Source organism: Apium graveolens, unplaced genomic scaffold, assembly GCF_009905375.1.
Source record: "Apium graveolens cultivar Ventura unplaced genomic scaffold, ASM990537v1 ctg794, whole genome shotgun sequence".
Classification (NCBI taxonomy): Eukaryota; Viridiplantae; Streptophyta; class Magnoliopsida; order Apiales; family Apiaceae; genus Apium; species Apium graveolens.
The window spans coordinates 158,246-181,684 of record NW_027420757.1 but is presented as its reverse complement, the minus strand read 5'-3'; the positions used below and the strand labels follow the sequence as shown (position 1 = coordinate 181,684).

Genomic DNA, 23,439 nt, shown 5'->3' with positions numbered 1-23,439 from the left:
GTTGAATATAGTATCTACAATCAATTCGATTATGAACACAAGTATGTAACAGAAAACAAGTTTATTCAATATATCAAACTCTGTTACAGTAGGTTTAATCTACTCTCTTAGTGATGTATGATATCACTAAGAGCTGCTAGGGTTACAATGAATAATATTCTCATGAATGATAACACATATAGTGTAAACCATAATCTGTGTTTATATACTACACAATTACAAGATATCTCCTACATCACTAAGAGCTGCTAGGGTTACAATGAATAATATTCTCGTGAATGATAACACATATAGTGTAAACCCTAATCTGTGTTTATATACTACATAATTACAAGATATCTCCTAATTGATATGATATGTTCTATTTCCTAAAATACATCAATCAGAGATTATCTAATATAGTCCTTTATCTGTCTAACTCTCCAAGCATATCTTCTTTTGTTTAATCCAGATCATCTCCTGTAAATCAGCCACTTTTTATCCCTAAAGTGTATCCGCACTTAAGTTCTGATGTAAGTCCTGATGGCTTAAGTTCTGATACCTTCCTGTCTTCAGTAAGTTCTGATTTCCAGTTAAGTTCTGACAGGCTTTTAATTCGTAAACAAAAAGTGCAATTGATGCTCTGAATTGTGCCCACATTTTAGAACCAGCAGGCGGGCCCTACTGTGGGGCCCATTATTGCTGACCGGTCATCATGGGGTACATGATTACGGGGTATGTGGGTCCCACCATTACAGACCTGTCATTATTGGGTTCATGATGATGGGGTATGTGGGCCATACTCTCATATTACCAAAAATTACACACAGAGGCAACGTAGATTTAAGTTGCTAAAGGATAATAATATTGTTGTCATATACAGTCTACTTCAACACAAGAAGTGATGTTGGAATAGAGTAGGATTGTGTTGCCATAGACCCCAAAGGTAACATTAAATAAATCAACATAAGAAAAGTGTTGCCTTTGAATTTTTTGGGCCTCCGGCAACATATTTTGAACTTACAACAACATTTTTTGTTGTTGCAATAGGTTGTTTATGGTGTAATGATATTCAATGTTTGATGTTTCTGGTGATTGATATAACACGGTAAGACACAAGTCAATTAATAAAAAATCGGTCAGTACCAAGGTTATATTACATTCTATTGTTTCTTATATGATTAGAATATTTAGCCTTGAACTCAATTCATGATCATTGTTTACAAATATATTTTGTTAAACTTAATAATAATATACATTTGTTTTGTCAACCTTTCAAGTTAGTTTTGCAGAGGAGCTTTTAAGAACATATCAGATTTTGGATCTGCTATTTATATCTTTTGCTTTGCATTTTTAAGCTATTTTTGTTTTGTAATTGAATTCCTAAAAAATTAAATTTTCCGGTGTGTAATTTCTAATTTATATTCACGATCACTTATTATTAACCAAACACATTATCAACTTATAAGTAATTTGTACGTAAAATTATTTAAATACTTAAATAACTTATAAATTATAATATCTATATATGACATTTTTTAACAAGTCATAATTTACATTTTTTTTAAAACCCTATACATGTTCTAGATGTGCAAGCCCGACTACGAGTACGACCCCACGAAGTGATATGTATCCTTTGAAAAAAATATGATTGATTAATAATAGGATCGATAAGGGTCCGATTCAATAACAAGTGAATGTATTTATGTATGAGTTACATTACATACATAACAATAAAGAACACAATATTTTATAATAGTATGTTATTTTTCATAAAAAAATTATTTATTAAAAAATATAACCAGATTATTTAACAACAATCAGGTTATATATATTGATTTTAATAAGAAGTTTATCTAAAATTATTAATCAATTGCAACATGAAATATTTTGAATTCATCTAAAATTAAAAAGTAATTACAAGAAATTCAAACCCAAAATTAATTTGAAAAAAATAAATAAATTCGAATACCAAATTTAATTTAATTTAAAAAACTAAATGAATTGGAATACGAATATGAATTTAAGGGATTCGCTAAACAATTTGTTCACTCCGGGTTACATGGCCGAGCAAGTGAGCATTTCTATTTGTGAAACTAAAGCCCTATTTGTGAACAGTGAAACAGAAGGCCTCGCAAAGAAATTTCGTGGCACCGCTTGAAGCAGAAGCGTTATAACTTGTGAAGGGTCACAGAAAGATCTGTAAAATGGGGTCTCGATCAAAAAAGAAATGGAGAATATCATTGGTAGAAATTGGAGAAGAAGACAGAATAAGCCGATTGCCTGATGAACTGATTCATAAAATCTACTCATTTCTAGATGTAAAACAAGCAGTTCAATCCAGTGGTCTCTCGAAACGATGGGAGCATGTATGGACTAATCTCCCTTTTCTCAATTTCGGTCGGTATGAAAACTCTTCACCTAAAAATGTTTCAAAGTTTATCCGCCATGTTTTGTCTCATCGAAACCACCAATCCAATGTTTTGGAATTGAAGTTTTGTGTTCGCAATAAAGGCTTCTCTAAGGGTTTAGTTGATAAGTTTATTAAGTATGCATTTGATCACAATCTGCAATCCTTGAGTCTTGAATTATTAGATGATCATGATCCTTTTAAGTTGTCCACTTTCAGCTCTCAGTCTTTAGAAAAACTCACATTGCGAGTAAATCTTGAAGAATGTACACTCGAATCGGATTATTGGGATTTACCTATTTTAGCAACTCTACATCTGTGGCATCCACGTTATTCTGAAAAACACAGATTTTTGGATTCGTGGCTTAAAGATTCTTGGTTTACGTGCTTGCCTGAACTAAAAACTCTCTGTCTCTATGATTGGGATTATCCATCTTTTTCTTTCCGTTTTCCTTCTCCAGCTATTAGAACCCTCCATCTGTTCAAATGTAATATTTCCATGAAAACAGTTTGGAACTTCCCCGCTCTAACAACTATACAACTGGATGATGTATATCTTCCCGAGAATATTATTAAACTCAGCTGTCTTCTTTGCTAAGTAATGAAAATGTAGAGATGAATTGCAGAGAACAAAGACATGATTTAGAGAAAAAAATGTATTGAAAATGTTTAGCATAAAAAGTAAAAGTTATATTTCAGTTTTTGGTACATAATGACTATATATAGAGAAGTAGTGCTAACATTCTAACTAACTGATTAGCTGTCAATTCTATCTGTGAATTCTGTTATTGGTAATGTCAGCTGTCTGATCAGGTGATGCAGCCTCCTTATGCTCAATATCCCCCCTCAAGTTGGGAAGGGTAAACATGCCCAACTTGTGAAGTAAATCATTGAACTGAGGAGAAGGAGAAACTTTGGTAAGAACATCATCTAGCTGAGATCTGGTCGGTAAGTAGCTGAGCTGCAGAAGGCCTTCTAAAACCTTATCACGGGTGAAATGATAATCAAGCTCGATATGCTTGGTTCGTTCATGAAATACTGGGTTCTTAGCAATGTGTAAAGCCGATTGATTATCACAATGAAGCAACACAGGTTTCGGTGTAGATAAACCAAGTTCATTCAACCAACGGACAAGCCATGTGACCTCAGCAGCTGCAGAAGCCATTGCACGATATTCGGCTTCTGCAGAAGATTTAGAAACAGTGTGTTGTTTCTTAGACTTCCACAAAACAGGTGAGTTTCCTAACAACATAACGTAACCTGTGATAGAACGGCGAGAATCCAGACAAGAACCCCAATCAGCATCAGAAAAAGCCTGTAACTGGAGCTGGTCTGAAGCTTTTAGTAGGATTCCTTGATGAATTGTACCAGCTAAATAACGCAGAGTGTGATGAAGAGCAGCCAAATGAGTGTCTCGAGGAGCATGCATGAATTGACTTAGTGTTTGAACCGTATATGAAAGATCTGGCCGAGTATTAGTGAGATAGTTTAGCTTACCAACAAGAGACCTGTACAACTCAGGATTTGAAAGCAAAATCCCTTCAGTATTGGATAATTTGAGATGAACTGGTAAAGGGGTACAAACAGGACGAGTAACATCAAGTGTAGCTTCAGCTAGCAACTTAGTACAAAACTTTCTTTGAAAGAGAACAATACCATCAGGTGAATAAGTTACCTCAGTTCCCAAAAATTAATGCAGTTGGCCAAGATCCTTAATCCCAAATAGGGTATCTAAACGAGATTTAAGATGAGAAATGGCCTGAGCATCATCCCCAGTCAATATCACAACGTCTACATAGACGATAACAATACAAATACAACCAAGTTGTTTCTTAAAAAAGAAACTGTAGTCATTACAAGATTGAGTAAAACCTTGACAAAGTAACTCTTCTACTAATTTTTCATGCCACTCCCGGGAGGCCTGTTTTAAACTATACAAAGATTTTTGAAGCAAACACACAAAATTGCAAGGATTAGGAACCCCATCTGGAACTTGCATATATACCTCTTCCTTTAAATTTCCATGGAGGAAAGCATTATTCACGTCCAACTGATGTAAAACCCATTTTTTAGAGGCTGCAACTGCTAGAAGAGTGCGAACAGTACTCATTTTAACAACGGGAGAAAACGTTTCAGCATAATCAATACCAAAACGTTGATTGTAACCCTTAGCTACCAGACGAGCCTTGCAACGCTCAAGTGATCCATCAGATTTAAGCTTTACCTTAAAAACCCATTTAGAACCAATAGGTTTCTTGTGAGGAGGAAGCGGGACTAAATCCCATATATGATTAGTATGTAAAACTTGAAGTTCAGTCTGCATTGCTTGAACCCAAATTGGTTGTAATGCTGCTTCTTTGTAAGTTCGAGGTTCAACAATGGCACAAGATGATGAAGACGAAAGGGGAGATGCAAGTTGAACAAGATTGCACCAATGTTTTGGTATGGAAACAGTATTACATTGATAAGAACTAAGGTAAGCAGGAGGCTTGTGAACACGAGTGGATCTTCTTATTGGAACAGAAAGACTAGGTGTAATGTTGGGAGAAACACTAAGATCAAGTAAGTCAGAATCAGAAGAAGCCATATGACTAGAATCAGATTCACTGGTTGAGTCAGAACTTGGTGTCATAACAGAATCATCAGTTGGTGACATTGTGGAATGACTAAAAGTAGGGCTTGAATCAAAAGATTCATTAAAGAAAGAAGAGGTGACAGATGGAAGATATATGTGTGTTGGAAAAGAAGTGGGAGCATCATGTGAATGAAAAGGAAAGTGAGATTCATGAAAGACAACATCCCTAGAAACAGAAATTTGATGAGTACTAATGTTCAAAACATTGTAACCTTTCTGAGATACTGAATATACAAGAAAAACACAAGCAGCAGATCTTTGATCAAATTTGCCTCTATAAGCAGCAATTGTATAGACAAAACATAGACTACCAAAAACTCTTAAATGATCAAGGGAAGGTTCTTTACCAGTTAATTTGTAGAAGGGTGTTGCATTTTGAATGCTTTGGAGTGGAAGCCTATTAATCAAGTAAGTAGCACACAACACACTCTCATTCCAATATTGTTGTGGAAGTTTAGACTGGAAGAACAACGCCCTTGCAGTTTCAAGCAGATGCCTATGCTTCCGTTCCACCACTCAATTTTACTGAGGAGTGTGACTGCAACTTGTCTGATATAAAATGCCTTTACTCAGAAACAATTTATGCATTAATCCTTGACATAATTCTGCTGCATTATCAGATCTGATCTGTTGAACCTTGGTTTTATATTGAGTTTCTACATAAGTGAAAAAATCAGCCATAATATGAACATAATCAGTTTTGAATTTGAGCATATGAACCCAAGTAAACCGACTGAAATCATCTACTATAGTAAGAAATTGATTACATCCATTATGTGATTTAACTTTGTAGGGTCCCCATACATCAATATGTAGCAATTCAAATGGAGACTTAGTCTGAATACTGCTATGAGGAAAAACTAATCTAGTTTGTTTAGTTAGAGGACACACTTGACAAACAAGGTTTGAACAAGAAGATTTCAGACTTGATAAAGCTGGTATGAATTTGAGTCTATGAAAAGGAACATGACCCAATCTGAGATGCCAAATGCTAGCATCCTCCTTAACACTGAGAAGACTGGTTCTGGTAACTGAATCTTGAGTAGAAGAAGTCCTGTAAAGTCCATTTTGATATTTACCAAGAAGAATTGGATTCATTTTCTGCAAAGGGTCCTGTAGCAAACAGTCAGTGCCATTAAAAGTGACTGAACATTTCATATCAGTACATAACTTGTGAACTGAAAACAGATTGTACTGAAATAAAGGAATATGCAAAACATTATGCAGAACCATATCCTGTACTTTGACAGATCCAGTATGCATTATAGGAATCTGCCTTCTATCTGGAACTACAATGAATTCAGAGGGACCAGTAACTGGTTTATAGGTAAGAAACATGCTTAAGTTTGAACAAATATGGTCAGTTGCATCACTATCAAGCAACCATTCAGTATTAAAGATGTTGTCAGCTAGCAAACAGATCTTACCAGCCAACATAGCATGATGAGTAGAATCCTGTGATTCTGTAGAAATAGTCTTTTTATTAAGAAGCTCCATAAGCTGTTCATACTGAGCCAGAGAAATGGAAGGATTAGCAGAAGAGGATAGAGATGCATTTGATGTGTCGGCACCAGAATGAGTATGAGAAACTGCAGCAAACTTTTTATCCTTATTGTTGTTGAAGTTTGGAGGATATTCATGTACTTTAAAACACCTTTCAACACTGTGTCCAGCAATGTTGCAGTGAGTGCAAAAATAATTATTTCCCTTCTTAAATCCAGAATTAGACCCATTCCCGGTTGAACCAGTGCCACCAGCAGTATAAGATGACCTTTGAGAATAAGATGCTCCTGGCCTAGAATGCCTTTTATTATCAGCAACAAAAGCCATAGATTCAGTTTGTGCACTAGGAGTAGACAACTCTTGATGCCTTTCTTTTTGAGCAAACAGTCTAAAGGCATTTGAGAGACTAGGCAAAGGTTGTTGCATCATGATATTGCCTCTTACAGTAGCAAATTTATCAGTAAGTTTCATCATAAATTGCAATAACCTTTGCATCAAGTTGCATTTGCAATACTTTTTGTGACACATTACAAGTACATTTATTGCAAGTACAACAAGGTATAGGACTAATATCATTCATAGCATCCCACAAAGCTTTAATTTCTGTAAAGAAATCTGAAACACTCTTAGATCCTTGACTGAGGTCAGCAAGTTGTTGTTCAATAGAGTAGATTTGTGTCATAGATGCATAACCAAACCTTTCTTCCAAATCAAGCCAAATCTCTCGAGCTGTTTTGAAAAACATAACATTGCGAGATATAGATTCATCTTAGCTATTCAATAACCATGAACAAACCAAATCATTGCATCGTTCCCGGGTTTTGAACTCAACAGTTCCAACATTAGGTTTCATGACTGTTTCATCAACAAAACAAAGCTTATTTTTAGCAGATAGGCTTAGCATGATAGAACGTTTCCAATTACTATAGCCTGTTCCATTAAATTTGACAGATATAAGTTGTGAAGTATTGGCATCCAAAGGATGAATGTAAAGAACACTAGACGGATCTGGACCGGGAGATGATACAATAGGTCTTGTCCATGGATTAATACTACTTGACGCCATTGAATCAATCGATTTAGAGGGATTTAGATATCTATCATTCAACTTAGAGATTAAAACTATCAATCAACTGATGTAAATGAAACTGTACATCAACACACAACAATTCAGAGAAATTTAGGAACAGAAACTATCGATGATGAAGCAAATCGTAAGATGAAACTATCAATTTCAGAGATTTAATTGATTAGAATACACCTGAATCTGTAAGATGTAGATACATTTGCAGATGCGGAATAATCGTCATTGAAGAAGTTTAGCTCTGATACCATATTAAACTCAGCTTTCTTCTTTGCTAAGTAATGAAAATGCAGAGATGAATTGCAGAGAACAAAGACATGATTTAGAGAAAAAAATATATTGAAAATATTTTTAAGCATAAAAAGTAAAAGTTGTATTTCAGTTTTTGGTACATAATGACTATATATAGAGAAGTAGTGGTAACATTCTAACTAACTGATTATTTGTCAATTCTGTTATTAGTAATGCCAGTTGTCTGATCAGGTGATGCAGCCTCCTTATGCTCCATAAATATGAATATGAGTGACATCGTCTCTGCCCTTATCAATCTACAAAATCTCACATTCTATCTAACATTAAATCAGAAATATTATTCCATATCTTGTCCTCCTCAATTGTTGAACCTCACTATCAGAACCATATTCAGATACTATGATTTTGGTTGGAAAAACATTGCGGTTTCCGCACCAAAACTCTGCAACTTCACTTCTTTTGGTATCTTTGCAGCCATAATAGGAGTTCCTGAGTTGGAAAATATAAATTTAAGGTTGAATGGCTGGTTTCAGGGCGTGGAATCAGCAAAATTAGCAGATAGGAAACAATATCATCAGTGGCTAGCATATATGCTTTCAGGACTTTGTAATGCTAAGAACCTCACTTTTGACTCGAAGATTATTGAGGTAACGTGATTTATCTTTTCTCTTGAAAATATTAGCAATACCTTTACATCCTTCTCTTACTGAAGATAGTACTGCTATAAAATTGTGTAACTTGAGGCCTTGGTTAAGTTAGTTTCTGACAGTGTTCCAGAAATCGCTAGGCGTGCCAGGGCGGTGAGGGTACCTTCGAGGGATTAATCGGCAAGTCGGAGATTAAGCGGACCGATTAATCGGAACATTAATAGGAAGAATATAATATTATTTTTAATTTTTATAATTATATATTGATCAATATGTAAGATATATGTTTGAAAAAATAAATTAGAATGGTATAAAATAATATCTACACGTTTGACATGCGTTATGTATTAATTATTGAGTTTACAATATTAACTATATTTTAATTCATACTTTTAAATTAATTATAATATGTTATTTTTATATTTTTAGTTAAAAAATTAATATATTAGATTTCTTGTTACTTTTTATCAATACTTTATATTAGATTTTGACATGATATTGTGTGAAATTATGAAATTAATGAATTAAATTTATAAAAATGTAAAAGAATAAATTTTTTAATTTTTTCCGCCTAGACCGTCTAGGACCGATTTTTGACCGCCTAATCCCGATTTTGAACCGATTTTTTGAGGCCTTGGTTATTAAGTTAGTTTCTGAGGATGGATATTATATGTTTAAAAATGGAACTTAATGGTAATTTGTCATTAGATCTCCAGAATCTTTCTTCTTCTTGTTTTGCTTTTTATATATTTCTCAATCAGCATTATAATTATGAAATTGGAATATTAATAAAACATAAATTGTAAAATAATTGTAAAATATCTTATTGAAATTTATACATAAATTAGTATATTTATGTAGAAGTTAATAATAAATTTTATAATTTTTAAGGGTGAATTAGGAAAATATTTGTGCCTTCTTAACACACCCCTTTAAGAATCAGATCTTTTTTAATATAGGTCGGGAATGAAATCTTAAAACCCCAGTTGTATGTGCATCCGGAGAATGCGAAGGTTCCTACATATTTTAACAATGCGTATAGGCTTGATTATCTTATTATTTTTTTGATTTTTTTTCAAAGAACTCGCATCTAATGAATGCGCAGTCGGTAAATACGCAGGCATACCATGTGCATATGCTGCTGAATACGCATCATCATAATGCATAGGTTGATTTCTCTTATTTCTTAATTTGGTGTGTGATTACTATTAACCGAGTAAAATAACCAGTTGTATGCGCATCCGGAGAATGCGAAGGTTCCTACGTATTTCAACAATGCGTATAGGCTTGATTATCTTATTATTTTTTTGATTTTTTTCAAAAAACTCGAATCTAATAAATGCGCAGTCGGTAAATACGCAGGCATACCATGTGCATATGCTGCTGACTACGCATCATCATAATGCGTAGGTTGATTTCTGTTATTTCTTAATATGGTATACAAAATGGATATTAAATTATGTAACTTGCGGCCTTGGTTAAATTAGTTTCTGACAATCTAGATTATACGTTAATAAAATTCAACTTGCAGGTAATTTTTCATGGATCTCTATTTTTTTTTGCTTGTGCCATTTTATATTCGATCTTCTCTTTTTTATTTTTGTGGTTGTAGGCACTCAATGACATTTCCAACCTTCTTGTAAGTTTGCCTTCTCCATTCTGTAAGTTATAGTATGTGAAGTTACCGAGGGGATTCAAAGAATCAAGTATATCTAGTGCTCTGAGAAGTTATTTATTTGGTGGCTCTCCTAAAGCTACCATCGTCAAAGAATTGCCACAGGTATTTAATCAATCCATATCCATCTTGATAATACAATGTATTTTTGTCTAATCTCTTGTAAAGTTAAAAATGCCAAATCTTTCAACTTATGTTTTTGTAACAAAAAACCAATGTCATATCTTCTATGTGCTAGGTTAGACGGAGGTAGTTCAACATTTTTTTTATTTTAAGGGCTTAATGACCTTTTAAGCCTTATGGTTTGCACCAATACCATCTCTTCTTGTAAATCAATTGTTGAAGCCATGTCAACTTGCTAAATTGTATTCTGCAATTCTAATGCTTGACTCCAGTGTAATCAAATTTAATTTATCAGTATCTAGAATGCATTACAGTTCAAATTATTTGAATTAACCTTATTTAGTGTGAACCGATTGATACACACCTGGAAGAATCAGATCGAGGTGACCAACAATTTATGCTTATTATCATACCGTTTTCGTGTTTCCTTATAAACATGTTAACATCATAAACATGCAATTTGACATCCTTTTACCACCTATTGATACCACTTTTATACGAGTCAATTTTGATCAACATTTTGACTATAATCAATCATGTAAGTCACTTTACACCATATTAGAATGATTTTGAACCGTATAAGAGTCACTTTCAATAATACATTGGTACAATTAACATGTTAACATCATAAACATCCAATTTGACATCCTTTAACCACCTCTTGGTATCACTTTCATTCAAGTCAATTTTGGTCCACATTTTGGCTCTAATCAACCATGTAAGTCACTTTACACCATATTAGAGTAATTTTGCACCTTATAAGACTCACCTGTCACCATGTATTGGTACATTTAACATGTTAACATTATAAACACCCAATTTGACATCCTTTTAGCACCTATTGGTACCACTTTCATACACGATATAGCATTTTGTTTTGTCTGCCATCAAGCTACTTCATTTAACGTTTTATATGCTTTTGTTTTTGTCTCTTATTATTGAACTTCTTTTGGTGTATTATTTAAGGGGTGTTGCCTTGGATGTCATTTTGGTGTAAAAAATGATTCAAAATATCATTTTTTTTAAAATAAGACTTAAAATATTATTTCATAACGGTATATGGTGTAATATTTAAAAAATAACCCAAAACGCTACTTGATGTAACGTTGAATATCTTTTTTTCTGAAAATTTTAAGTCACACACCACATCATGTAATGTTGTGTGCTTTGAGTTTGTTTCTTAAAATTTTTAATCTCCAAGATATTATATGATATAGTGTTTTGGCACCAAAACACAAGGGTTTTGATCCCAAAACACTATTATATCTAGTATTTTCTAACCCAATTTTTTTGTTAAACCCTAAAATAATAAAAAAAAATATTTTAAATTATTTCTTAAACCCAAAAAGAAATTAGTGAACCCTGAAATATTTAAAATATTAAATTAAGTTATATGCTTAAAATTTAAAGAAGTTTAATTCAAAATTTACATTTTTGGTTTCAAGGGTTCATAGATTAATTTAGGGTTTACGCTAGGGAACCCTAAATCACTGTAATTTTTATTAATTTTTTTTAATATTTTTAAATCCAAAAGGGGATTGATGAAACCCAAAATGTTAAAAGTTGTTAAATTATATGTGTCTTTAATTCAACTTTTTAATATTTTTTAAAAAATCGAAAGAGAATTATTGAACCCTAAAAAATTTAAAAAACTAATAAATTATGATACTACTGTTAAATTTTAAAAAGAAATAATACCCAAATTACCTAGAAAAAGAGAATTATATCCCCAAAATACTCATTTTCGGTAATCACCGCCTGGAATACTCACTTAAGGCGCCCTTAAGTACGGCGCTTTCTTCCCAACACTAATCTAGACGCCTAGAGTACTTTACCATTTTTATTCAAATATACATGTGTAGATATTATGAAGTCAATGCAATGACTCTTTCTCATAATTAAACTTCTGTAATTCTTTTTGTCCAATTAAAGGGAATTACTTTTACTCCATACTGTTTCAATCTAACCATCTTGTAACTTGTAAGTGCTCACGACGATACTTGTCACCAGATGTTGAAATAAAACACTATTGCAATCCATGCACTTTATTTCCAGTCGGGTTTATGGCTAACTGTTAGGAAAGGAATAACACACAGAGGGGTTGAATGTGTTTTAGGTATTTTTGTGCTTTTTTTGAATTTTTATGGTTGAACAAAGTAAATTAAATCTTGTAGAGAAATGTGTTAATGCAGAATATAAGCATGTAATAATAAAGAATACAAATCTTTCAAAACTCACTTAATTTTATATTAAGATCAAGAATATTTTTCTACAAAATTTCTAGACTCTTTGTTGATAAAGAGTTTGGCTTCTACTTGAGAGTGTTACAAGATTTTTCTATCTAAATTGTTACTTCTAACAAAGGACCAGTGTTAACTTTATAATTCAGTTAACTGCTGGTTTACACAGTGTACAATAAGATATGCTATTAACCTTTAGTAAACTGTGACTTGTCATTTCCATTTTAGGAAAAGTGAATCTTCTATTTCTGGTTTAACATATCTTTAGCATCATGTGTTTACTTTGATCTTCCTTTATTAGATAATCTTCGCCATTGATCTTGCGTATACTTCAAGTTGCTTTTTGTAGACTTGTCAATCCAGCTGGTTGGATTGTTTGTTGATTGTACATCTTGGATATTGAACTGGTCTGCATTTTGTACTTTGAGAATTTACCTCGAGATCTCCAGTTATGCATATAGAGATCTTGACATCTCGATAAGTATAATCACTTATCAAGATCTCTAATACTTTATAGTGAATTTGACTTATAGAGGTCTCTGAGTTCTCTATAAGAGACTTTGGCTTGTCGAGGTCTCTCAGCTTCATGTCTTCACTTTGACTTGTCGACAACTTAGACTTCTCTAGTGAATTTTGACTTATCGATATCTCTGAGTTCTCTAGTAGACTTTGACTTATCGATAATTCAGAGTTCTATAATGTATGTAGACTTGTCGATAACTCTGAGTTCTCTAGTGAAGAAATGACTTGTCGATATCTCCAACTTCATGTCTTCAATTGACTTGTCGATATCACTCTGAGTTCTCTAGTAGCTTTCCTGACTTCTCGATAAGTCATTTGGAGTTCTCGAGTGACTTCTCTATAACCCTAAATCTGTGACTTAGAGATCTTGACTTAGTGTATTTTTATTCAAACAGATTTATTCGACTCCAAACTTCTTCAAAATTCTTCTGAGACATGATCTTCTTGATCTTCTTCCAGATAGAATCCTTAGGCTTGATACTGTTTAAGGAAAAAGACTTCAGTCTGCTCCTTTGCATTTTACAGACTTTAAAATGTTACAAGTACAAATACAAACTAAGCTAACAATACAACTTACTTAGGGTTGTCAATATGACTTAGTCTTGTTGAGGTACAAGCATGTCTTGCACAACAATCACCCCAATTTATGAAAAGATTTTTTAACACAAATTCGTGCATGTTAACAAAACTAATCCCAAGCTAAAATTGAAAGTAAAGTAAATACATGAAAATTGACACAATTACAACTTTTATACAATAGAAGATTTAAAAGATTTAAGTAGTTACAAAGGTCAGGTAAAGATTGTTTCTTCTTTAAGAATATCCCTTAACTGAACAAGAATCTCTAGCTCTTCTATAATTGGGGTTCCACTGTAACCTTCTACTACTTTAAAGCTGACATCCCTTGGATAACCACTATTCAGTAAATCAATTCTAAACCTTGAGAATTGGCCAACTTTGATATTGAGAAACTTCCCATCTTTGGATATTCTGCTCCTTCAGACCTTTTTATAAACATTTCAAGTTCTTCATCATACCTTCTCTTTCTTTCCTCATATTCAGCTTCATTCCTTTTTCTTTTTTATTCTCTCTCAATCAGCCATTCTATAATTTTACTATTATAGAAATGCACGAAGAAATATTTATTTTAATTTTTCGCAACATTAACCATTGTTTAACGAAAATAAGTATCCTAAACATTTGGATGAATTATGAATTATGATTCTAATCATACTTCTGAGTTGTGCATTTCATATATGCGTCTTTACTATTAGCTTTGTGATCTTCATTGAAGAACTATACATTCAGAGTTGATGAAATTGAAATGAATGCACATTTTCACTTTTTGGCAGGTCTAAGGGCTAAATAGGAGAATCAAGTGCGTTTTACATTCCTCAATCCTGAATACAGAAAGGCTATCAGCGGAAAAAAAGTTTGTTCTAGATGTTAAACTAGATCTTAATGCATAGTAGAGTGTTTGTTTTATATTAAGCAAGTTACTACTCACGACTTTCTTGTCTCAAGAACTTGAAGTTTCATGTAATAATTCGTGTACGTAGACTTTGATTTAAGTAACACTTTGGTGCTCATTTTCTTGTAATCTTTTGTTATTGGTTTTAAGTGCTACTCAGTGCTGAGAGTTGTGTTAGTTCCCCGAGCTATTTACTTGTTTTAAAACAGTTTTTGTACATTTACATTTTAACAGGCTTCACTGTGCAAAACAAGGGTTAGAGGATTAAAATAAATTAACCAAAAACGTGATATAAAACAACGTATTGGAAGAAAACAAGACTTCGTCTAGCGTTTAGGGGCTAGACGTTGTTTTGTTCCGTGTTTTTTTTAATTTTATTATAAAATTAAAATGAAATATTATGTAGTGTCTAAGCCTTTAACGTTATTTCGTGTTCCGTTTAACTGGTATTTCGTGTAATAATTTTAATCTATTTCAAAACGGATTTTAAATCGGCGTTTAAAGTTTAACGCTTTTGTGTTCACCGTTTTACTTGTATTTAGGTTTTATATATATATAAAAAAGATTAAAACAGTAATTTATTTGGTGTTTTAACCTAAATGGTAGACCAAATAGCATTTTAGGCTTTTCTTATACTCGTACACATGCCCAGCCCAGCTTCCGCTTTCTGCTTCTCTTACAGCTTCTGCTTCTCTAGTACAAACACTATCGTTAAAAACCTAAAACCCCCAATATCAAGCAAATTTTCTATATTAATATTTATTAAAGCTTTAATTGATACGCAACGGCTTCAGATTCGGGGTCAGGTGCGCAATAAGTTACTGTGATTGTGTGGATTTAAACGGATGGTAATATACGACAAACTCAATTAGAGGGTTACATATATGATAAACCGGTTTCTCAGCAAGTAAGACTCGATTTAGTATGAATTCTAATAATTTGCGTGATGTATTATTTTTGAAATTAAAAACTGATAGGAGTTTGTATGATTTTAACAATATAAAATTTGTATTATTTCAACAATATAAAATTTGGTATTATTCCGGTTGATGATGATGGTGATGTTGAGATGATATTTGGAATTATTTTTTCGAATGGACCTCATTCCTTTGTTGAAATATATTCACAACAAATTTGAACTTGTCCATTGATTGAAACAAGTTCGAGAGTTGTGAAAACTAGTTCGAAAGTTTTCGAGATGAGCGGTAGTAGGGGTTCTGATTTTCAAACTACTAGTAGTATGTATATTGGCAGTGATACAGTTAGTAGTAGAGGTTTGGATGTTTATGATGTTGTTGAGTCGGCTTTGATTACACGGGAGGAGACATCGAAGCCGATGATATTTGATTCAAAAAAGTGTTGACGCATACGGTTAGAGATTTTTATAACCGAAATCACCAAGAGATTAAGGTGATTAGATGAAGTGAGGTGTATTGGAATGTGGTTTGTAAAAATAAGGATAGGGGTTGTGAATGAAGTTTAAATGTTAGGTTATGAAAATCACTTGGGAAATTGCAAATTATAGAAACTTCAGGACCATACACATGTTTGTGCACCACCGTTATCAAAGACAACCCTAATTTAACATCTCGTGATATTCTTGAACTATCTAAGGATCAAATCATAGTCGATGCCAAGGTTAAGGAAATGCGTTAATGGCGACGGTAAAAAGTATTTTTGATTACCAATCGGGAAGAGAGAAGATTAGAGATGCCAAAAAGCTAGAAATGGATCAAGAACATGGATCTTGGGAAGGATCATATGAAGACCTCCCTTTTTTAATGGAAGTGTTGCAATGTTCTATTTAAATGCTTTTCAAGGAGGATAAGATGGAAGATCGTGGAAACTTAGAGGTATTCTATTTAAATGCTTTTTTATATTTTTGTAATGTTTTGAAGTTAATGAGTATTTTATGTCTATATTTGGAACAAAAGTGACATTCAAGAGACTATTCTGGGCTTTCAGACCATGCATTGATAGATTTGAGCATAGTATGCCTTTCATACATATAGATGGGACTCAGCTTTACTGTCCATATCCCGATGTACTATTGAGTGTTGTGGTAGTGAATGGCTTCAGTCATATTGTTCCATTAGCATTTTCTATTGTCGAAACCGAAAACGTGTCTAGTTGGTGTTGGTTAATTATTAAATTGAGGAAGTTTGTGGCAGGTAGGAGACATGGGATTTGTGTCATCTCTGATAGACATGATGGGAGTATAGCAGTTATTCCACAGAAAGGATGGTGCGAGCCCCTTGACCATCATAGATTCTACTTTAGACACTTGGCTACAAATTTTGCTAGTGCGCATAGGAGAAAGGGATTGAAAAATAGGTTAGTTGAGTTGGCTTCTCATGTACAAGAGAAGAAATTTGATTTTATATGGGAATAATTATTGATTGAGGAGCGTAGGACGGAGGAATGGTTTGAGGATAAACCTTTAAGTAAATGGTCTTTAACACGTGATGGAGCACTATACCATAGATTGCGTATAGCAACGCCGAGATAACATGCCTTATGTGCTATATATGTTGCAATAGAGTCTATGGCAACAAATATGCAAAAATTGGGTGTTGCACCTGTATGCATTGCAATTGGTCGATTTAGCAACGAATATAGCACCATGTAGCAACAAAAATAATTTATTGCAATAAAAGGAAATAACAACAAATATTTGTCTACAACAACGCCTAAATAGTATCGCAGTAGCTTAAATTCGTTACTTTTTAATGACTTTAAGGCAATAATATTATACCAATGGAAATAATTTTAACCAAGACATTGCAATAATATTGACCCATATTAAAATGATTTTGACCCCTATTGCAATATTTTTATGCCTTTTTAGCAACATAATTCTATGAAATGGCAACAATATTTTTTTAAAAAAAATGAGCAGGTTCTTGCTATAAAAATAGTTATCCAAGCAAATAATCCACAAATTTGAATTAGATAAATTCATCAAGTCACAACCCAATCATCAAGATCCAATAATCCAAAATAGGTACCATGACCGTTAGAATGTAGTTTTACAACGCATTCCCAATATAAGTATGCCAATCTAAGTCGCATATATAAATTAACCATTAAAGTCTAAGGCATAATTTAAACCAAAGACTTAGTCTAGCTAGACGGAGCTAGATAATAAAAATTACTAAGTTTAAATCAGACATAATAGAGGATCAAGTAGCTAGCTAGGAAGATTCATCTCCATCATCTGAATCGACCTCATCACCATCTTCATCGATCTCATCTCCACCATCCACGTCGCCATCATCATCATCTCTATTTTCCTCATCGTCATCTAATCCATCAACCTCAACCGAACTTTCGACACACAATTCGTCGATATTGACATTCATATCAGGATTCATCTATTCCAATCTCCCCAAAATCTTCCTGAGCTTCTTATTCAACTGGTCATCCATTTTAGCAACAATTTCTTCCCTCAGCTTTTCCAGATCTACAGAATCCGTGTGACTAGTTTTTGGCAACTTTTTGTTTGATTTACTTGTTCTGTCACTTCTTCCCAATAGTCAGTTTGGTCCATAAGCTTCAAAATCAAGCTCTATCGTCTCTTCATTATCATCATCGGCTAATTCCTCATCTGGGTTTGCTTGCAAATATATGCCAATTCATTACTAAATAATTACAATAACACAATTGGCAAATATGTATAAACAATTTTTACCCTGTTTGTATGACCCTTCCGAGTTTTTTAATACATTCGACGCTTCACAGCAATTTTTTTAGATTCACCATCCAAGTTAGCAATTTTCTACGATAAAAGAACCTAGAATGAGTATTCGTACATAAATGAAATAAAATATGCCAAAAATAGATCATGGCTTAACGTACCATTTTACTACGAATCTGGGCAAAACTGGTACGACCAGCAGTGTGAGTATCAGTAAATTTTTTCTGATTTGCTACATTTTTTCAGCTTTTCTTGTACAGCTTCGTCACTCCAGTACTTGAGCATTACCATGAACTATTTCAATGAAATGTTTGCATGTTTGCTTTTATACGGTGCCTGTCATTGTCAAACTTCTTAAAGCATCGTGACTTAACACGGCTTTTGTATACCCTCCAGTTGTCATCAAGCGTCTTCAATACCCAATATTTCCTTTCCTCAGGAATAATGTACTTTGTCTAGTGAAATAATTAATTAAAAATGTCAATTAAGTACTACTAAACAACTAACAACTAGTTTAATTTAAAAATATAGTGAAAATTTAATAAGGCAATAGAAAACAAAAATAGTGCTTTCTACCTTCACTTATTCCCACCAGCCATATTTTTCTTCCTTTGGAACTCTAGACCAATTAACAAAATCCAGTGGAATGTATAGTGTTGCTATCGTCCCCAAGAAACTGCTCAATTCATTAACTACTTTATCTTTCTTCGAGTAAGGCTGGAATTCAGAATTTAAGCAGATAATTGGCGTATCTTCGAGCTTTCGTACGAAGACATGATTCATCTTTGTAGGTCCTCTACAACTTTGATTTTTAGTACTAGTTCCCTTATATGAAATTAGACACAAATTAGTGGATTCATCTTTAGTGAAACCATTACTTAAAATGACAATAAGTTACCTGTCTACAATATCTCCGTCAGGGGTGCAAAGGTCTGATGATGAGCCTCCAAATTAGTAGTCACAGCCTGTTTCCCATTTGTGTTTTGCATTTCCCTTTTCTGTTTTTGCGTTTCCAAGTATGCATCCATAGTTCCAATTCCTTGGTTGTTAGGAACCCTTTCTATCTTGGTGAGATCAACAGGTAGTGGAGGGGGTGGAGGTAGTCGAGGGGATGGATGGAGGCCAACTGGTTCTAAGGACGTAGGTGGTGATTTCTCCCCATCAGTAGGCTTGCAAAAATACAAAAAATAGATAACATCAAACTACAATCCAGAAATCAGGGAAAAAATCTTGAAGTTCAATAATTTAGAGATGTACCTTTTGAGCATTATTAACTGATGAACGCATCGTTCGTCTGAACGTGACATTCTTGTCCTTCTCAACTCTCCTTTTACGCAACAAAATAAAAAAAAGTCAAAAACACAAAAGAGAAGTAATCTTATGATATTACTGAAAACGAAACATATAAGCACTTTGTACATTCTAAAGTCATTAACTATATCAACACAAACATATGCACAAAATAAACAAGAACAGAGCATAAAAATTTAAAAATACCAAATAAAAGTAGAGCAACCAAATTAAAAAAAACACAATCAAAGTTGATTCTTACAAACATAATCATACAAGTTGCACCCTAATTTAATAGAGCACAGTCATATTTTCAACATAATTTCTAAATCTTGGAGAAAATCATAATCGAAACCCTAATTTTAAAATCCCCATTTTAAAAGTTGTAACAACATCACAATCGAAGCCCTAATTTTAAAATGCCCAATTTAAAAGCATCAACAACCTCACAATCAAAGCCCTAATTTTAAAGTTCAGTTCTTACCTTTGAGCTTGATTAATGTACGATGTTGAGTTTTCTTCGAGCTTCACTCTCCAACTCCGACCTTGAGCTTCAATCTCCTAGCATCACTATTTTTCTAGGTTCAGTCTCCAAGCTTCACTATTTCTCGAGATTCAATCTTTGAGCCTCCAAGGAAAGCTCGTGAATCACCTTTATCGCCTCTGAATCTCCAAGCTTGTGAGTTTACGAAGTCAGTATATTTGTGTGGCTGTGAGTGTAAATTGAGTCACGTGTGTTTTAACTTAGACAAATTATGTAATAGAATTATTTTTAGTAATTGTACATTTAGGCTCCTGTTTCTGGAAAGCCCGGAAAAAATTAATAGGAAAGACCGCTTATTTTCAAGGACCCGGGAAAATTTTATGCCCAAAACATGAATTGCTATGCAATGGGTGTTCAAATTCGTTGAAAAGTGTAAATGTTTTTGCCAAAAATGTACTCTTTTGTAACAATTTTAAAATACATTACATTAGATATACATTTGTCAAAACTACTTAACAAATAGCAACAATTTATGGTCAAATTTTGAAATGAGCATTGCTATAGGCAACCTATGGTGTAGTGGAGGAAAACTTTTCGGCATGATGACCAATAAGTTAAAGAATTTTAACCTCAGCCCAATCGGATGGGTATAAGCATTATAAAAATCGACATATTTGACCGGAATTCAGGAGACTCGTGCCTCATGTCACAGGCCACATAAAATTACCCGAAATAATCTAACACAATCAGAAATTTAGAATGAAGGAATAAAGAATAAACTAGAACACCTTAATTTGAAAGGTCACAAATGTAAAGTACCATATTACCGTACAAATAAGATAGAAGACAATAGTACGAAGTTTACAAACTATTCGAAATACTTGAATACATAACAAACTACAGTTAATTGAAGTAAGAATTGCAATAAATTTCAACTCCTCATTTTATCTTCGAAAAAGTCTCCTTGAAATTTGAATGTATCCATGGGACTTGCACCTGATAACAGAAGATTTATAATCCAAATTAATAATATTCAAATATGAACAGTTGCAATTGTTTACACATTTATCCACAAATAATTAAATGCATTCTACGATATTAAAAGAAAATAGAGAGCTTCATCACTTGATTTAGTGAGGCAATAATAACTCTGGATCTAGTCATGATTCATATGACACATTATGTTTACGGCAGCAAATTGTATTTAAGTTCATTGCATTGCAACTTTGATTTGTTTTCTCTGGAAAGAGCCAAACGATAGAAAATGTGGTTGTTCCATAATTCTGTGCACTCCATCCCCCGATATCATGTAAGTAATATGTAGCTCTAAAACCTTAAACCTTAGAGGATGGTCCAAACATAATCTTACACTCTTTCAGTTTCGATTTCTGTATTTCTTAGTCATATTGCGATTTTGTATGTTGTTACTTTGAGTTTTAATATATTTTCTTTATCAACAAAAAGAAAGAAAGTTCATTGCATTTACCACAAATTATCATGCCGAACAGATCATACTAGCAGATTTTTATGAACAAAAAATAAAATTACAGATCATGTACTAGCAGAGTCACAGTCTAGGACATTGAGTAGAAACTAAAAGGAACAAATTAACAAAAGATAATTCAGTATACCAAAAGGAGCCAAGTGTAGACTCCGGCACTGTTGCTACCTGCTAGTCGCTACTGTCTGAAACAAGCAACATCTACATATATCAGCAGCCATAAAATATTTCAAAAATGCATAAAAGAACATCAAAATATAGACTCTGGCACTGTTGCTACCTGCTAGTCGCTGCAGTTCTTGCATATTTGTATAGGGAGTTATGCAAGGCAACCAGGAAGGAAGTTGATGAGGTAGCTTTTTAACTTATATTGTTGCAGTTATGGGCATGGGAGAGATTTCTCACTCTTGTTCCACTCGCACCCAGGTCCCTTTATTTGATGCTCGTTTCTGGGAGGGCAACGTACAGCTCCACATGGACTCGGGTAATTTAGCATTTTTTAATATTTTAGTATTCATTAATCCCCAAATTGGATTTTAGAAGCAATATGATATAATAAGTAAAGTGTTAGTGTTGAATTAGTAAAGTGTTAGGATTTAGGGTTTATAGTTTAGAGCCTTTAGGCTCTAAAGGCCCTAAACCATGGAGCTTACCCTAATTCCATCTAAAGTCTAGGGTTGTTAGTCCCTAAACCCTAGGAAGCGGACTTTATTTTCTTGTAGGATTTTAGTTTAGCATTTTTTTAATGTTTTAGGGTTCTTTAGTCCCCAAATTGGGTTTTAGAATCGATTAAAAGAATTTCATATAATACGGAACGTGTTAGGGTTTAGGGTTCGTGGTTTGGAGCCTTTAGGCCCTATACCATGGAGTCTAAACACTAGGAACCGAAATTTATTTCCGTGTAAAATTTTAATTTAGCACTTTTAAATATTTTAGGGTTCATTGATCCCTATATTGGGTTTTAGAAGCGACTAAAAGAATTTCATCCCTAAACCCCAGGAACAGAAATTTAATTTAAATCTTGAACTGAATGTTTACTGTAATGTGATTCTAGGTGCTTCATGGTCATTCCTACACTACTACGGGTGTTCATATCCTCCCTTTTACTTGGATACACTTGGATGGGCTTGGACCATCGCAGTTCATATGGGAGCCTTACCCTCTTGATGTCATTGTTGATCTTCCAGCTTATTGCTTATCTGGTGAGCGTATTTGGCGATAGTACGAGCCTTTGATATGCATCTTCGTTGTGGATCTTCATTGCCCTGATAGAGTTGCTAGACAGTTTGGGCTCATGCAGACTACTCATGTTGATCTTGTCTACTCGGATGCATAGCATATTACAAATTTGAGGGGCAATGACAAGAACAAATGGATTCCGAAACATGCATCTAGTTCAGCTATATGGGTGCGTCGGTTGGATCATACATTTGTAGGACACTCGATTGTTCCTGAGAGTGGAGTGCCAGAGTACCATCCTTGGTATTTATAGAGGACTGTTAGATACATATCTTGTCTTGGTGTAATTAATTATCGCAATGTAAAGTTTTCTTCTTGTTAAATCAATCTATTGTATAGGTTATCCTGCTTGCGTAGTTTTAGTTTAAATGTTTTATTAGTTGCTTTATTTTGTACATGAATCTTGTAACATGTGGGTCCCTTCTTTTTTTCGTTTTTCAGGGACTTATGTTTAGGGAGATATTTCAGCAGACACGGGATGTTCTTCCTGATGTGTCTCATTTTATTGACCAGTGTTGTGATTTTATTAGAGACTACACCTTACATAATTTTGATGAGATGCATGTGGAAGTTCATTGAGCTAGAAAGTTAGAGGTGAAGCAGCAACCGTCCCGTCATGGTAGACGTTCTAGTCCACGAGCTCATCATGGTAGACGAGCTAGAGTTCAGGTTAAGGATGATCCTATT

The 23,439-nt window shown here is 33.6% G+C and overlaps 1 protein-coding gene and 1 long non-coding RNA gene across 2 annotated transcripts; one reads left to right on the top strand and one right to left on the bottom strand.

Annotated features, from left to right (window-relative positions):
- The first annotated feature begins 2,186 nt into the window (after window positions 1–2,186).
- LOC141704525 (F-box/LRR-repeat protein 25-like) lies at window positions 2,187–2,987 on the top strand. The gene has a single exon (XM_074507763.1). It carries the CDS (start codon window positions 2,187–2,189, stop codon window positions 2,985–2,987), a length of 801 nt encoding a protein of 266 aa, XP_074363864.1.
- A 14,600-nt stretch (window positions 2,988–17,587) lies between these two features.
- On the bottom strand, window positions 17,588–19,404 carry LOC141704527 (uncharacterized). Its single transcript, XR_012567997.1, has 5 exons — window positions 19,137–19,404; window positions 18,815–19,063; window positions 18,400–18,693; window positions 18,233–18,319; window positions 17,588–18,148 (listed from the first exon to the last, which is right to left on the bottom strand). It is a non-coding gene; the product is annotated as an uncharacterized LOC141704527 (long non-coding RNA).
- Between the last annotated feature and the right edge of the window lie 4,035 nt (window positions 19,405–23,439).